This window comes from Homarus americanus, unplaced genomic scaffold (genome assembly GCF_018991925.1).
Source record: "Homarus americanus isolate GMGI-L3 unplaced genomic scaffold, GMGI_Hamer_2.0 scaffold35872, whole genome shotgun sequence".
Lineage (NCBI taxonomy): Eukaryota > Metazoa > Arthropoda > Malacostraca > Decapoda > Nephropidae > Homarus > Homarus americanus.
The window spans coordinates 1-17,725 of record NW_024748832.1 but is presented as its reverse complement, the minus strand read 5'-3'; the positions used below and the strand labels follow the sequence as shown (position 1 = coordinate 17,725).

The 17,725-nt window shown below is 44.9% G+C and overlaps 1 protein-coding gene across 1 annotated transcript; it reads left to right on the top strand.

Annotated features, from left to right (window-relative positions):
• Positions 1–1,827: 1,827 nt before the first annotated feature.
• Positions 1,828–8,110, top strand: LOC121880425 (putative uncharacterized membrane protein YMR173W-A; the record flags this gene model as incomplete). The annotated part of the gene is made up of 12 exons (XM_042387620.1): positions 1,828–1,949; positions 2,563–2,697; positions 2,849–2,973; positions 3,513–3,637; positions 3,905–4,125; positions 4,908–5,057; positions 5,520–5,615; positions 6,735–6,893; positions 7,073–7,235; positions 7,369–7,477; positions 7,833–7,914; positions 8,027–8,110. Coding segments are annotated over exons 1-12 (1,571 nt in total), but the record flags the coding sequence as incomplete, so codon positions are not given.
• Between the last annotated feature and the right edge of the window lie 9,615 nt (positions 8,111–17,725).

Below are 17,725 nucleotides of genomic sequence, written 5' to 3'. Positions count from 1 at the left end.
TTTAATTTATTCACCAACTCATTTATAAGATATGTTTTTTCCTTCTTCCAGACCTTAAGATTTATTCACTGTTTTCTGGATCTCCGATTTATTCCCACTAATCCCTAACTCTTGTCTTAAACATCTCCTCCTCCTCCTATTTCTCCACCTCCTCCTCCTTTCTTCTCCCTCCTCCTCTTTCTCCTCCTCCTCCTCCCTCCTCCTCTTCCTCATACTCTACCTCCCCTTCCTCCTCCTCCTCTTCCTTACATCACCAAGATTTATTCTCTTCTTACCATCTCCCTTATATTTTTCTTCACGTCATCCCAAACTCTTGTTCTGGAAGCCACTCTTCTTCTCTTCTCTCCCTCCTCCTCCCTCATCTTCCTCGTCTTTCTCCTCTTCATTCCAGCCCAAAGATTCATTCTCTTGCCTTCACCAGCGGACCCCAAATATACCCGCCCGCTGACAGACACTGGGACACACAGCCTTCATGTTGGCGGGGCTGGCAGGGGAGTGATGAGGTCTCCGACTCACCTGAAGAATGGACACCCCAACTTCTTTCATTCCAAGATTAACCGCTCCAACGCTAACCTAACCTAACCTAACCTAACCTAACCTAACCTAACAATAACCTAGCCTAACTTAACCTAACCTAATCTAACCTAACCTAAGCTAACAATTAACTAACCTAACCAAACTTAACCTAATTCACCCTAGCCTAACCTAACCTAACCAAACTTAAGCTAACTTTACCTCACATCCTCAGCTCACTTCTTACCCAATTACCTCACTTCTCACCTCCTCACCTCACCTCCTCACCTCATCTTACCTACTCATCTCACTTCTCACCACTTCACCTTATCTCACCTCACCTTATCTCACCTCACCTTATCTCACCTTACCTCCTCATCCCACTTCTCACAGCCCCATCTCACTTCACCTCACCTCCTCACATCACCTCATCTCCTCACCTCATTATGGCGGAAGGTAACAATTTTCTTCTATATTTTTTACAGACCCAGTCGGCGGCCCGGCTGACCCGACTGATGGCAGGGCCCGGTGGTGGCGGGGTTGGGGTGGAGGGAGGAGGAGGAGGCCCCAAGATGGACGTTGTGTACGTGACGGAGCGGATCATCTCCCTGGCCTTCCCTCCCACCCCTGACGACGCCACCTACACCCTGCACCTCCGGGAGGTGGCCCACATGCTATCCTCCAAACATGGCGACAACTTCAAGGTACTGTTCCTCCTTTTTTGACACTCTTATCCGTGCCCACACTCCTTGTCTGTGCCCACACCTTGTCTGTGCCCACACTCATTTGTGCCCACACTCTGTCTGTGCCCACACTCTTATCCGTGCCCACACCTTGTCTGTGCCCACACTCTTATCTGTGCCCACACTCTTGTCCGTGCCCACACTCTTGTCTGTGCCCACACTCTTATCCGTGCCCACACCCTTGTCTGTGACCACACTCTTGTCTGTGCCCACACTCTTATCCGTGCCCACACTCTTGTCCGTGCCCACACTCTTGTCTGTGCCCACACTCTTATCCGTGCCCACACCCTTGTCTGTGACCACACTCATGTCACACCCATGTTCATACCCACACTCTTGTCACACTGATGTTAGTACCCACACTCTTGTCACACTCATGTTAGTACCCACACTCATGTTAGTGTCCAAACTCTTGTCACACTCATGTTAGTGAACACACTCATGTTAGTGCCCACAGTCTTCTCACACTCATGTTTATACCCACACTCATGTTAGTACCCACACTCATGTTAGTGTCCACACTCTTGTCACACTCATGTTAGTGAACACACTCATGTTAGTGCCCACACTCATGTTAGTGTCCAAACTCTGTCACACTCATGTTAGTGAACACACTCATGTTAGTGCCCACAGTCTTGTCACACTCATGGTGCCCACAGTCTTGTCACACCTCATGTTTATACCCACACTCATGTTAGTGAACACACTCATTTTAGTGCCTACACTCTTGTCACACTCATGTTTATACCACACTCATGTTAGTGTCCACACCTTTGTCACACTCATGTTAGTGCCCACACTCATGTTAGTGTCCACACTCTGTCACACTCATGTTAGTGCCCACAGTCTTGTCACATCTATGTTTATACCCACACCATGTTAGTGAACACACTCATGTTAGTGTCCACACTCTGTCACACTCATGTTAGTGCCCACAGTCTTGTCACACTCATGTTAGTGCCCACACTCATGTTAGTGTCCACACTCTTGTCACACTCATGTTAGTGTCCACACCTATTACACTCATGTTAGTGTCCACACTCTTGTCACACTCATGTTAGTGTCCACACTCTTGTTACACTCATGTTAGTGAACACACTCTTGTCACACTCATGTTTATACCACACCTCATGTTAGTGTCCACACTCTTGTCACACTCATGTTAGTGTCCACACTCTTGTCACACTCATGTTAGTGTTCACACCTTGTCACACTCATGTTAGTGCCCACACCTTGTTACACTCATGTTAGTGTCCACACCTTGTCACACTCATGTTATGTCCACACTTTGTCACACTCATGTTAGTGTCCACACTCTTGTCACACTCATGTTAGTGCCCACACTCTTGTCACACCTCATGTTAGTGTCCACACTCTGTCACACCCATGTTAGTGCCCACACTTGTCACACTCATGTTAGTGTCCACACTCTGCTCATCATGTTAGTCACACTCTTGTCACACTCATGTTAGTGTCCACACTCTTGCCACACTCATGTTAGTGTCCACACTCTGTCACACTCATGTTAGTGAACAAACTCTGTAAGTGTCCACACTCTTGTCACACTCATGTTTATACCCCACTCATGTTAGTGTCCACACTCTTGTCACACTCATGGTAGTGTCCACACTTGTCACACTCATGTTAGTGTCCACACTCTTGTCACACTTGTTAGTGAACACACTCATGTTAGTGTCCACACTCTTGTCACACTCATGTTAGTGTCCACACTTTGTCACACTCACATTATACCCACACTCATGTTAGTGTCCACACCTTGTCACACTCATGTTAGTGTCCACACTCTGTCACACTCATGTTAGTGTCCAACTCTGTCACACTCATGTTAGTGAACACACTCATGTTAGTGTCCACACTCTTGTCACACTCATGTTAGTGATCACACTCTTGTCACACTCATGTTAGTGTCCACACTCTTGTCACACTCATGTTAGTGAACACACTCATGTTAGTGTCCACACTCTTGTCACACTCATTTTAGTGAACACACCATGTTAGTGTCCACACTTGTCACACTCATGTTAGTGTCCACACTCTTGTCACACTCATGTTAGTGTCCACTCTTGTCACACTCATGTCCACACTCTTGTCACACTCATGTTAGTGTCCACACTCTTGTCACACTCATGTTAGTGTCCACTCTTGTCACACTCATGTTAGTGTCCACACTCTTGTCACACCCATGTTAGTGTCCACACTCTTGTCACACTATGTTTATACCCACACTCATGTTAGTGTCACACTCTTGTCACACTCATGTTAGTGTCCACACTCTTTCACACCATGTTAGTGTCCACACTCTTGTCACACTCATGTTGGTGAACACACTCTTGTCACACTCATGTTATGCCCACACTCATGTTAGTGTCCACACTCTTGTCACACTCATGTTAGTGTCCACACTCTTGTCACACTCATGTTAGTGTCCACACTTGTCACACGCATGTTTATACCCACACTCATGTTAGTGCCCACACTCTTGTCACACTCATGTTAGTGTCCACACTTGTCACACTCATGTTAGTGCCCACACTCTTGTCACACTCATGTTAGTGTCCACACTCTTGTCACACTCTGTTTATACCCACACCATGTTAGTGTCCACACTCTTGTCACACTCATGTTAGTGTCCACACCTTGTCACACTCATGTTATGCCCACCTTGTCACACCATATTTATGCCCACACTCATGTTAGTGCCCACACCTTGTCACACTCATGTTAGTGCCCACACCATGTTAGTGTCCACACCTGTCACACTCATGTTAGTACCCACACTCATGTTAGTGCCCACACCTCATGTTAGTGTCCACACTCATGTTAGTGTCCACACTCTTGTCACACTAATGTTAGTGCCCACAGTCTTGTCACACTCATGTTAGTGCCCACACTCTTGTTAGTGTCCACACCTTGTCACACTATGTTAGTGCCCACACTCATGTTAGTGTCCACACCTTGTCACACTCATGTTAGTACCCACACTCATGTTAGTGCCCACACTCATGTTAGTGTCCACATCATGTTAGTGTCCACACCTTGTCACACTCATGTTAGTGAACACAGTCTTGTCACACTCATGTTTATACCCACACCATGTTACTGTCCACTCTGTCACACCCATGTTAGTGTCCACACTCTGTCACACTCATGTTAGTGCCCACACTCTTGTCACACCATGTTAGTGTCCACACCTTGTCACACTCATGTTTATACCCACACTCCATGTTAGTGTCCACACTCTGTCACACTCATGTTAGTGTCCACACTCTTGTCACACTCATGTTAGTGTCCACACTCTTGTCACACTCATGTTAGTGCCTCCACACTCATGTTATCCCACACTCATGTTTCACACTCATGTTAGTGCCCACACTCTTGTCACACTCATGTTAGTGTCCACACTCTTGTCACACTCATGTTAGTGTCCACACTCTTGTCACACTCATGTTAGTGTCCACACTCTTGTCACACTCATGTTAGTGTCCCACACTCTTGTCACACTCTGTTTATACCCCACACTCATGTTAGTGTCCACACTCTTGTCACACTCATGTTAGTGTCCACCTCTTGTCACACTCATGTTTTTATACCCACACTCATGTTAGTTTCACACTCTTGTCACACTCATAGTGTCCACACTCTTGTCACACTCATGTTAGTGTCCACACTCTTGTCACCTCATGTTTATACCCACACTCATGTTAGTGTCCACCTCTTGTCCTCATGTTTGTCCCACACTCTAGTGTCACACTCTGTAGTGCACACTCTTGTCACACTCATGTTAGTGTCCACACTCTTGTCACACTCATGTTAGTGTCCACACTCTCACCATGTTAGTGTCCACACTCTTGTCACACTCATGTTAGTCCCATGTCACTCATGTTGTAACACTCATGTTAGTGTCCACCTCTTGTCACACTCATGTTTATACCCACACTCATGTTAGTGTCCCACACTCTTGTCACACTCATGTTGCCCACACTCATGTTAGTGTCACACTCTTGTCACACTCATGTTAGTGACACACACTCATGTAGTGTCCACTCTCATGTTTATACCCACACTCATGTTAGTGTCCACACACTCTTGTCACACTCATGTTAGTGTCCACACTCTTGTCACACTCATGTTTATACCACACTCATGTTAGTTCCACACTCTTGTCACCTCATGTACCTCATGTTAGTGCCCACCTCTTGTCACACTCATGTTAGTGTCACACTCTTGTCACACTCATGTTAGTGTCCACACTCTTGTCACACTCATGTTTATACCCACACTCATGTTAGTGTCCACACTCTTACCTCATGTTAGTGTCCACACTCTTGTCACACTCATGTTAGTGTCACACTCTTGTCACACTCATGTTAGTGTCACCTCTTGTCACACTCATGTTAGTACCCACACTCATGTTAGTGCCACACTCTTGTCACACTCATGTTGAGTGTCCACACTCTTGTCACACTCATGTTAGTGTCCACACTCTTGTCACACTCATGTTAGGCCCACACTCATGTTAGTGCCCACACTCTTTTCCCACACTCATGTTAGTGTCCACTCTTGTCACTCATGTTTAACCCACTCATGTTTATACACTCTTGTCACCTCATGTTAGTGTCACACTCTTGTCACACTCATGTTAGTGTCCACTCTTGTCACACTCATGTTAGTGTCCACACTCTTGTCACACTCATGTTAGTGACACACTCTTGTCACACTATGTTTATACCCACACTCATGTTAGTGTCCACACTCTTGTCACACTCATGTTAGTGTCACACTCTTGTCACACTCATGTTTATACCCCACCTCATGTTAGTGTCCACACTCTTGTCACACTCAGTTAGTGTCACACTCTTGTCACACTCATGTTAGTTGCCCACACTCTTGTCACACTCTTTGCACTCATGTTAGTGTCACACTCTTGTCACACTCATGTTAGTACCCTCATGTTAGTGCCCACTCTTGTCACACTCATGTTAGTAGACACACTCATGTTAGTGTCCACCTCTTGTCACACTCATGTTAGTGTCACACTCTTGTCACACTCATGTTAGTGCCACACTCATGTTAGTGTCACACTCTTGTCACACTCATGTTAGTGTCCACTCTTGTCACACTCATGTTAGTGCCACACTCATGTTAGTGTCCACACTCTTGTCACCTCATGTTGTGAACACTCAATGTTAGTGTCACACTCTTGTCACCATGTTTATACCCCACACTCATGTTAGGTATCACACTCTTGTCACCTCATGTTAGTGTCACACTCATGTTAGTGTTCACCTCTTGTCACACTCATGTTAGTGTCCACACTCTTGTCACACTCATGTTAGTGCCCACACTTTGTCACACTCATGTTTATACCACATCATGTTAGTACCCACCTCGTAGTGTCCACACTCTTGTCACACTCATGTTAGTGAACACACTCATGTTAGTGTCCTCCTCATGTAGTCACCTTGTCACACTCATGTTAGTGCCCACACTCATGTCAGTGACCACACTCTTATCACCTCATGTTAGTGCCCACCTCATGTTATGTCCACACTCTTGTCACACTCATGTTATCCCTCGTCACACTCATGTTAGTACCCACACTCTTGTCACACTCATGTTAGTGCCCACACTCTTGCCACATTCATGTTAGTGTCCACACTCTTGTCACGCTCATGTTAGTGTCACCTCATGTTAGTGTTCACATTCGTCACACTCATGTTAGTGTCCACACTCTTGTCATACTCATGTTAGTGCCCACACTTTTGTCACTCATGTTTATATCACACTCATGTTAGTGAACACACTCATGTTAGTGCCACACTCTTGTCACCTCATGTTAGTGCCCACACTCATGTTAGTGACACACGTCACACTCATGTTAGTGCCCACACTCATGGTCGTGCCCACACTCTTGTCACACTCATGTTATGCACCCACACTCTCGTCACACTCATGTTAGTACCCACACTCTTGCCACACTCATGTTAGTGCCCTTATTTGCCACACTCATGTTCATACTCACATTCATGTTAGTGCCCAAACTCTTGTCACACTCATGTTAGTGCCCACACTCTTGTCACACTCATGTTAGTGTCCCCCTTACACACTCATTGTTAGTGCCCACACTCTCGTCACACTCATGTTAGTACCCACACTCCTTGCCACACTCATGTTAGTGCCCACACTCTTGCCACACTCATGTTAGTACCCACACTGTTGCCACACATATGTTCATGCTCACACTCATGTTAGTGCCCACACTCTTGCCACACTCATGTTAGTGCCCACACTCTTGCCACACTCATGTTAGTGCCCACCTCTTGCCACACTTTATGTTAGTGCCCTCTTGCCACACTCATGGTGAATTGCCCTCACTCTTGCCACACTCATGTTAGTGCCCACACTCTTGCCACACTCATGTTAGTGCCCACTGTTGCCACACACATGTTCATGCTCACCACTCATGTTAGTGCCACACTCTTGCCACACTCATGTTAGTGCCCACACTCTTGCCACATTCATGTTAGTGCCCACACTCTTGCCACCTCATGTTAGTGCCCACACTCTTGCCCACACTCATGTTAGTGCCCACCTCTTGCCACACTCATGTTAGTGCCCACACTCTTGTCATACTCATGTTAGTGCCCACATTTTTGTCACACTCATGTTAGTGCCCACACTCTTGTCACACTCATGTTAGTACCCACACTCTTGTCACACATACCCCACACTCATATTCGTTCCCACAGTCATATTCGTGCCTACATTCATATTCATGCCCACACTGATATTCGTGCCCACACTCGTGCCCACACTACTACAGTCATGGTCACGTACAGTACATGTTCACAGATTCATAATACATTTAGTGTTCATCTTCTTGTCATTCGTATGATGTACGGTAATTATTTAGCCAATATACCAACTAATTAAACACCACTTGTGCTAATAATTTGAGTTCATATTTGTTTACTGTCAACTGTAGTAGGTAAAGGAACAACTCATATGCTCTGTGATATGTCAGAGGACGTGACGTACTCGTGACGTCTTGAAATTATGATTGGTCAAAGGATGTGACGTTTTCTTGTCGTCATGAACTGTGTTATTGTGTGTTGAGAAAAGGTTGTTTGTCATTGACTCTCTCTCTCTCTCTCTCTCTCTCTCTCACACACACAGTTAACAAACATTGAATTACTGTACAGTGTGTGTGGGTATTTCAGTGGGTTGCTGACACCTTTGTGTGTTTCAGCTGTTCCATATCCTCTGTTTTATTGTGTTTTATTTGAAAATATTTTGTTTTATGTATTACACGATGTTTTTTTATCTAAATGGTGAATTAAAGCAGGCACTGAGGCCACGATATACGAGTTTTTTTTTTCCTGACGTTATACAAAAACGAATTAAAATTTACAGAAAAACTTTGGGTATTAGACAGATTATTCGTATTTATTTAGTTTTTTTTTTAGATGTAGTTGAATTTAAAGTGGTGAGTTATTGCACCGTCCACCTGGCCAGTACGTGGAGGTAACAGATGGACGCTCGCTCAAATGGTTAAGCCTGCCTGGTGGTGTTGTGGGTGGGATATTCTCTGGCCAGGTGTGGTGGGAGGCAGTATTTATCTAACCTGCAACCACCATACTCACCTACAACCACAGTTTACTTACGACCACAATGCCCATCTACGACCACAATACTCAACCTATAACAAGCAACACTCACCTACAACCACACACTCACCTACAACCATTAATACTTTACCTACAACCACAATACTCACCCATAACCACACATTTCACTTACAACCAGCACGCACACATTGTAATTACAACCACACACTTCACCTACAACCACAATACTCACCTACAACCAACATTACTGTAACTACAACCACAATACTCACCTACAACCACATACTCACCTACAACCACAATACTCACCTACAACCACACATTTCACAAACAGCCCATACCTCTAACCACACACTCACCTACAACCACACATTTCCACTCACAACCACACATTTCACCTACAACCACACATTTCACCTACAACCACAATACTCACACCTACAACCACAAATTCCACCTACAACCACACAATACTTACTCTACAACCAATATCACCTACAACCAATACTCACCTACAACCACAATACTGTAACTACAACCACAATACTCACCTACAACCACACAATATCTACCTACAACCACAAATATCACTCACAACCACACATTTACCTACAACCACATTTCTACTCTACAACCACAAATACCACTACAACCACAATACTCACCTACAAACCATACATTGTAACCATAACCACACATTTCACCTACAACCACAATACTCACCACAACCACACACTACCTACAACCACACACATCACCTATAAACCACAATACTCACCTACAACCACAATACTTACTCTACAACCACAATACTCACCTACAACCACACATCACCTACAACCAAATATCAATTAAATCAAACACTTTACCTACAACCACAATACTCTCACCTACAACCACACACTCACCTACAAACTACACACTCACCTACAACCACAATACTTACCTACAACCACACACTAACTCTACAACCACAATACTCACCTACAACCTATTCTAAAACCACAATATTTCATACAACCACAATACTCACCACCAACACACACTCAACTTACAACCATACACATCTCCAACCACAAATATTTACCTACAACTCACACATCACCTAAACCACACATTTCAATTTCCACAACCACAATACTCACCTACAACCACAATATTTTACCTACAACCACAATACTTCCTACAACCACAATACTCACTCACAACCACAATACTCAACCTAAAACCACACACATGTACCACAACCACAATACTCAACCTACAACCACAATTCACCTACAACCACATCACCTTCAACCACAATACTTACCACAACCGCAATCTACCTAAAACACACATTTCACTACAACCACAAATACTTACCAACAACCCACAACATTTCACCTACAACCACAATACTTACCTACAACCCACAATACTTCACAACCCACAATACTCACCTACAACCACAATACTTACCAACAACCCACAATATTCACTTCAAACCCATAACACTCAACCTACAACCCACGACACTCACCCACAACCCACGACACTCACCCACAACCCACGACACTCACCAACGACACTCACCCACGACACTCACCCACAACCCACAACCCACAACACTCACCTGCAAGAACAATACTCACCTACAGCCCACAATATTGAACCTACACCCTACAACCCACAATACACCCAGGCTTCTGGACCCCGGACATACTGACTGTTCTTCAAGCATAGTAGAATACACCTTCCCCAGCACCCCTTAGACCATCTCAGAATAGGGACGTTTTGTTTAAGGGAGCTATGTATGGTCTTAGGGGAAAGTCAGGGACATATTTAGTATTTAGTGACTTTTAGGGGAAAATATAGTTTTTTTTTCTTGTGTATTTTTTTTAGGGATAATTTCATTATTATTGGCGATATATATAAGGAAGAATTTCAAAGTTTTTTTTATTGATATTTAAGGGAAAATCAGAATATTTTTATGTCAATTTTAATTCTTTTACACAGAATCACCAATCTCTCTCTCTCTCCAATCTAGCCCAAAATACCAACACCACAACCCCATTTTTATGCAGATTTTATGAACCAGATGTATGAAAGTGGGTCCTATTTGACGGGGTAGTGCCACAAAAACATGTATACGGAATTATCGGTTCTGGCCGGCACTGCACTCAAACGCTTTTACATCCTTATGAAAAGAAACCTTTTCACAGCTGAATGAACTGGAGGTGCTCTGGGCGCGAACCAGCTACTCTTAGGACGAGAGGCGAGAGCTGTTTCCACTCGGCCACTGTACTCCTTGGACTGAAGTGATTTCAGCCAAATACCAAAATTTAACTCTTTTGTGTAAGTTTTTATATTGCGTGTGAGTGAGTGAATGAGGAGGGAATGCTGAGATTTGAGGAGGCACTTAGGAACTAAGTATGAATGAGTGAGTGGAGTGACTGAAGTGAGTGAGTGGGTGAGTGAGTGAGACGCATCCAAGTTGATAAAAAGAAAAGGAAAAAAAATCGATTTTCATTTTTTGGGGGGCTGGTGTTCTGGCTTCACGGTCCCAGAGACTCACAAGCCAAAGAAGGAGGTAATCTCATCATCCTTGGACATTCATTATCTCTCTTCCTTCATTCTTCATTCATTATTTTATCATTCTTATCCCCCCTCCACCCACCCCTCCTTCCTCCCTAGTTCCTTCATCATTGACGTCAGCTCTCATCATTTCCCTCTCATTCTCATTATGCTGTCACTCTCAAACCGTCATCATCGTCGTCGTCATTATGCCCATATTTGTCGTCGTCATCATAATCGTCATCATCTTCGTCCTCATCATTATCATCATTGTATTCGTCATCATCATCATCGTCACTTGTCAGTCAGTCGTCATTATCATCGTCGTCATCATCATCATTACTATCATCATCCCATCATCCTTGCTCATTGTTTATCCTTCTTTCATACGTCATTCATCACCTGTCATCCCTCTCACAAATCTCCCTTCAACCCTTTCAGTCGCCACTCACTTCACTCTCATCTCTCTTCCCTCGCACTTATCCATCTCCCCATTCCCCACTCCACTCGCCCCTCTCACCCCACTCGCCCCTCTCTCACCCACCTCGCCCTCTCACTCCACTCGCCCCTCTCACCCCACTCGCCCCTCTCACCCATCATCACCCCTGGCCACACCATTTACCTAGTGTCTGGGAATGGTCGTGGTGGACTTATAAGAATATCACCCCATGATTAATGAGGTGTTGTGACGTCACCAGCGGGAGGCCTGACACCTGCCTCCCACCTCCACCTGTTTACGGTAATTACTTTAAATTGGGTTTAATTGGGAATATAATGGTAGTTTAATTATTGTAGAAGGTGGGGATGGATAGCAGTGTGGATGTGTTAATGGTGATGGTAATTAATGGTGGTGATGATGATGATGGTGATGGTGAGGTGATGGTGATGGTTGTTCTGCTACTACAACTACTATTTTTTTTTATCAAAATGGCCTCCATCCTCCTCTAATAGCCATGTTGCCACCATTTTATTACCTTAAGATTAAATATCCTAATACAAAAATAGCTATCCTAGCTGTGTTGAGTTAGTTGAGCTGCAGATCTATGAGGCATTCGGTGACTGTTGCCTCATCGTCAATATCTGCAACTGTTGTAGGCTTTGGGGCCGATGCCTCGTTCCCTGAGGCAGAGCAAGCAGACCAGAGAGAGAAGGACAGTCGACATCTCATCTGTGTAACATAACTGGCTGCTGTTTTGTTCGGATAGCACCTGCTGAGTCTGGCGTAGAAGCATCTTGCACTTGGTCCCATCTCACCAGAGGTTGTGAACACCAGAGGTGTGAAGCTGCCTTGAATTCTGAATTCTCTCCCCGTATCCCCTTATCTTGTCGTTCTCGTTCCTCCTGTGTGCAGCATAGAGAGCTAAGTTTCGGTGACATGCGGCCATGGGAAAAAAAATCTTGATGTCAAAGAAGGCTCGCTGTCCCCGCGTCCAGAATCCTCGAGCAATGAGGTCAACACGGCTTGTTGGATGTGTTTGAAGTCCATCCAATGGAAGGAGGGTCGGTTGTACCCTGACATCACGACAGATTTCCTTCAATATATTTGCTGTGAGATCCCTTACTTCGTCGTGCCTCATGCATATGAAGCCCACTTTCTTGCACACCATGGCGTGATCGACGTCATAGGAAGAGCCACACACGCATTGGGAGGGCAAACCTTCTACTAGCCTACCGTACCTTAGAGCAATGGCATCTGTAAATTCTTGTTTATTGAGACTGAAACCATTTGCCCTTATCTGAAATGTAGTTAACCAGTTCGAAGCGCCCACCTCCTGCGCTATAGCTACTTTTTTTCTTCAAATTCTTCGGTACCTTCAGCATCAGTTGCTGCAACTTATCACTTTGGCTGTCTGTTGCCCTGTCGTAATGGACCTTCGAATCTTGTTTACTTCACTGGTATCCACCTCACCTGTTGCGTTCGGGTTTAGCTATAGTCCGTGAGGGCTGCCGTGAGCTTAACTGAGTTTTGATGTTCGGTGGCAGCAATCTTCCTGGATTGGTCAATCCCATTCCTCCCAGTCTCGGTGGTAGTGCTTGGAGTGATCTTTCTGCTGGGGTTAAGTCAGGGGGTTTCACTAATTTGGGAATGAACTTGACACTGATAGCTTCTTCCAGAGGGTGGAGGAGGGGTCCGATATCTGGGATAGTCCATCAGGTAGTTCCAGCGATGCTTGACTTATCCAGGGGAATGAAGCGGCAAGCCGTCAGAGCATAGGAGTGTTGGCAGCACGAAGTTGCTAGCTTTCTTGCAAGGGCGGCAATGGCAGTGCAGAGATCACTTGCTCTGGGAAGAAACTTGTTAGTGTTGAGAATGACTCTTCAACTGTTTGCATCCAGACCTGAAGGACCGGCCCCTCCCTGAGCTTTCAGTGCCTTTTTCTACACCATCCCTCCTGTTATTTTCTCGAACAGGACAGCATTTGGTGGTATATAGTCACCCTGGAACCTGATGCCTCTGTCATCACTTGCAAGGGGATGTTTTCCTTCAGTTGTTTTAATGTCTTTCTGTTTATTGGCAGAACCCCACCAGAGGATTCCTCTGTGAGAGATCTTACCGCCAAAGACACTTTTCCCACACGTATTTTGTTTCCAAACTTTCTTGCAACGTCATCGGTGTTTTGCTTTCCGTCTCCTATAAATTTTAGTCTCTTCTGCAGTGTTCTTGCTTCACATGGAGATCATCAAGGGCCCCATTCGCCACATTGTCAATCTTCTCTTTATTGCTGCCACATTTTCTTTTTGTGCAGCTGTCGTGTCCTCTGACAGAATAGATGTGGTAATGCCAGTATTTGAAGAGCTAAGGGGCAAGGAAGCAGTCCTGAGGGTACTCGGTTGTGGCGAGTCATCTCCCGAATCATTTCTTTGGTGGCACTTTGCGGTGGTTCAAACAGGTTTGCTGGCGACCATACAACAATTTCTGGTAAGTTTCTTTAACATGTCCGCATTTTCCATCGACATGCCATTCTACTGTGGTGGCTGTCTCTCATTCACCTCGTGGACATCTGCTACTATTGGAGCAGCGTTTATTGGTACTACATTTTCAGGTTGAATAGACTCCTGCTACCATTTAGGGTATCATCGGGCGGTTGGGTCGGCGATATCCTGTGGCCTCCTGTGTCGGCTCCCTGCCATGTGGGTTCCGACAATTGTTTCCCTTTCTGCAAACCACACATGGAGGTTGTTTCTCGCACAATCACAGCTAGTGCAATTTTGGTTCTGGCTAGCACAGACTCAGTCTGTTACCCGGCATAGTGTTCCGCAATTTGGGCGACAGTTACGTCCGCCTCCGACATCTGCTTTAGTCCCATACAGAAGAAGAAACTAGTTCTTATGAGGAAAGGGCAGAGAGGTGACAGGCTGGACTGCTGTGTTCGGGTAACCATTTTATTGCCTTCAAATTAAATATCCTAATACAAAAGCAGCTACCTTAGCTGTGTTGAGATATTTAAACCGCATATCTATTGACTGTTGCTTCAAAATCAATATCTGTCGACTTTGGGACCGAAGATCTTGTTCCCCTGAGGCAAAGCAATGTAGACCTAAGCAGAGAGAAGGACAGTTGACATCTCAACCAGACTGCCAGAAACTTTTGGGCTGCTGCTTTTGTTCGGATAACACCTCGGCCAGTTTAGCATAGAAACATCTTGCACTTGGTCCCATCCCACCAGAGGTTATGAACACCAGAGGAGTGAAGCTGCCTTGATCAACATTTTGAATTCTCTCCCCATACGTCCTGTTCTTGTCATTCTCGTTCCTCTTGTGTGCGGCGCCGAGAGCTAGGTTATGGTGACATGTGGCCATGGGGTCGAAAATTCTTATGTTAAAGAAGGCACACTGTCGGCGTCCAGAATCCTCGAGTGCTGACATCCACATGGAAAAGCCATTGGATGTGTTTGATGTCGTGTAGTGGAAATACTCACCGTCCAATGGGAGGAGGGTCGGTTCCACCGTGACATCATGGCAGATTTCTTCCAACAAATTTGCTGGGATCACTTACTTCCATCATATCTCATGCATACGAAGCCCCCCTTTCTTGCACACCATAGCGTGGTCGATGTAGTAAAGGGGGAAGCCACACCGCATAATTCGTTGAGCAAACCTGCTGGCCAACCATACCCAACAGAACAATAACCATGAATTCTTGTTTATTATTTCAAACCTTTTGGCGCATATAGGTAACAATGTTAGCCATTTCGAGGCGCCCACCTCCTGCACTATCACCATTTTTTTCAGATCTGACAATTGCAGCATCAGTTGTTGATGTTTATCACTTTGAGTGTGCTGCCGTTCTGTCATAATGGACGTTCGAATCTTGTTTAATTCATTGGTATCCACCACACTTGCTGCATTCTGAGCTGTAATGTGTGTAACGGGGGCTGCCGTGGAAGCGAGCTGAGTTCTGATATTGGTGGCGCCAAGTTCCTCTGGAATAGTCAATTCCATTCCTTTCTGATCTCGGTGGTAGTGCAAGGGAGTGACCTTGCTGCTGGGGTTAAACAATGGCTTTTCAGTAGTGTTGGGATAAAATCATTGACCTTGATAGAAAGCTTCTTCAAGAGGAGCGAAGAGAGGGTCGATATCAGAGACAAGCGATCCGCATCAGGTAATTCCAGTGATGCTTGACTCCATGGGTGTGAATGCGGGAAACGCTGCATGTGGCTCTGTTTAGCAATATCAGACGAGCTTGGTTTACTGCCCTCTCATTTACCTTTCCCGTTATAATACTCGGTTTTGAAATCGTTCGTGCCGATTACCGCACCTAGTCTTTGGCCCTCACTTTTGTTATTTTGACCTCACTTCCACCGGACACCTCCGTTGCCCGTTCATAGTGTTCTGGCTTCACAATGAGGAAGGATTTGTTGGTATTTGGGTGGTACCCTATTTGTGGACCACGTGATATTATCAGGTCCCATCACTTTTTGATGTCCTCCACTTTTCCTGCTCCTGTAAGGTTATCAGCATAAGCCACTTGCCTGACATTGGTTGTTTCTGTAGTTTATTGTGTGTTAGAGCCTGGATAGACCTATTGCATACATTGCCATGGCGACTGGGTCCCCCTAGTTATTCCTCAGTTGACTGTCTGGTGGTATATCCTCTTTGGGCATGAAGCTTGTTATATAGAGGCCTGTCGGGCTCCTGTAGGTACTACTACTACTACTACTACTACTGATGGTGATAATGGTGGTATTATTATTATTATTATTATTGTTATTATTATTATTATTATTATTATTATTATTATTATTATTATTATTATTATTGAGGTATTATATTATTGTAATTATATTAATACTGGTAACAGTAATAGTGATAATGACAATAAAGATAATAATACTAATTAAAGTATATACGATAACAGTGAAAATCATTAATGATGACAATGCTAATGGACAATAATAGTTATGCCACTAAAATAGACACAGATCACGATGTATTATTTCCTTCCCTCGTATAGGGAACACGGACTGGTGACTCGAGGCGGGGAATGACTTACAGTATAGTTTTCTGCTAAATAGTTTTAGTAAGGGATAACTCAACTCTTCGGCCCGGACTCATTAGGTGGACATACAGGACATGCGGACTTGGAGGTGTCTTAATGTGATGGTATAATACAGTACATTGAAAGAGATAGACGGTGTTTGATGCTGTGGGGAGCTTCACAGTAGCTGGGGGTTTCACAGCAGCAAGGGAGAGTTTCATAGCAGCAGGGGGAGGTTTCACAGCAGCAGGGGAGGTTTCATAGCCTTGTGGGGGAGGGTTTCACAGCAGCAGGGGAGTTTCACAGCGGCAGCAGGGAGGGTTTCCCAGCAGCAGAGTTTCTAGCAGCAGGGAGGGTTTCACAGCATCAGGGATTTCAGCGCAGCAGGGACTCCCCAGCAGCAGGGGAGGGTTTCACAGCAGCAGAGGGAGGTTTCAGCAGCAACGTCCTATTGGTCAACACTCTCGCTGCTTGAACAAACCTACACTCGGTAAAGTGAGGATCAGTCGATGAGAATGGAGCTGGTTAGGCGTGTTGGGTGTCGTAAATTTCAGTTTTAATATCAGAAGAAATACCAACTCTCGCCCTTCTGGAGGAAAATAATAATATTTTGTGTTGGTTTTCATAGCGTGTTTTAGCCTTGGTTGGCCAGAGTGAGGCTAGTAGTGAGAGTACTTAACGTGTCTTCTGTTTATGAGGTCACCTCAGTTAAGTGGTTTTATAAAGTACAGTCCTGACATTCTATGCAAGCTTGCATAAGAGGTTGTATGGTTTGTTTTGTTTGG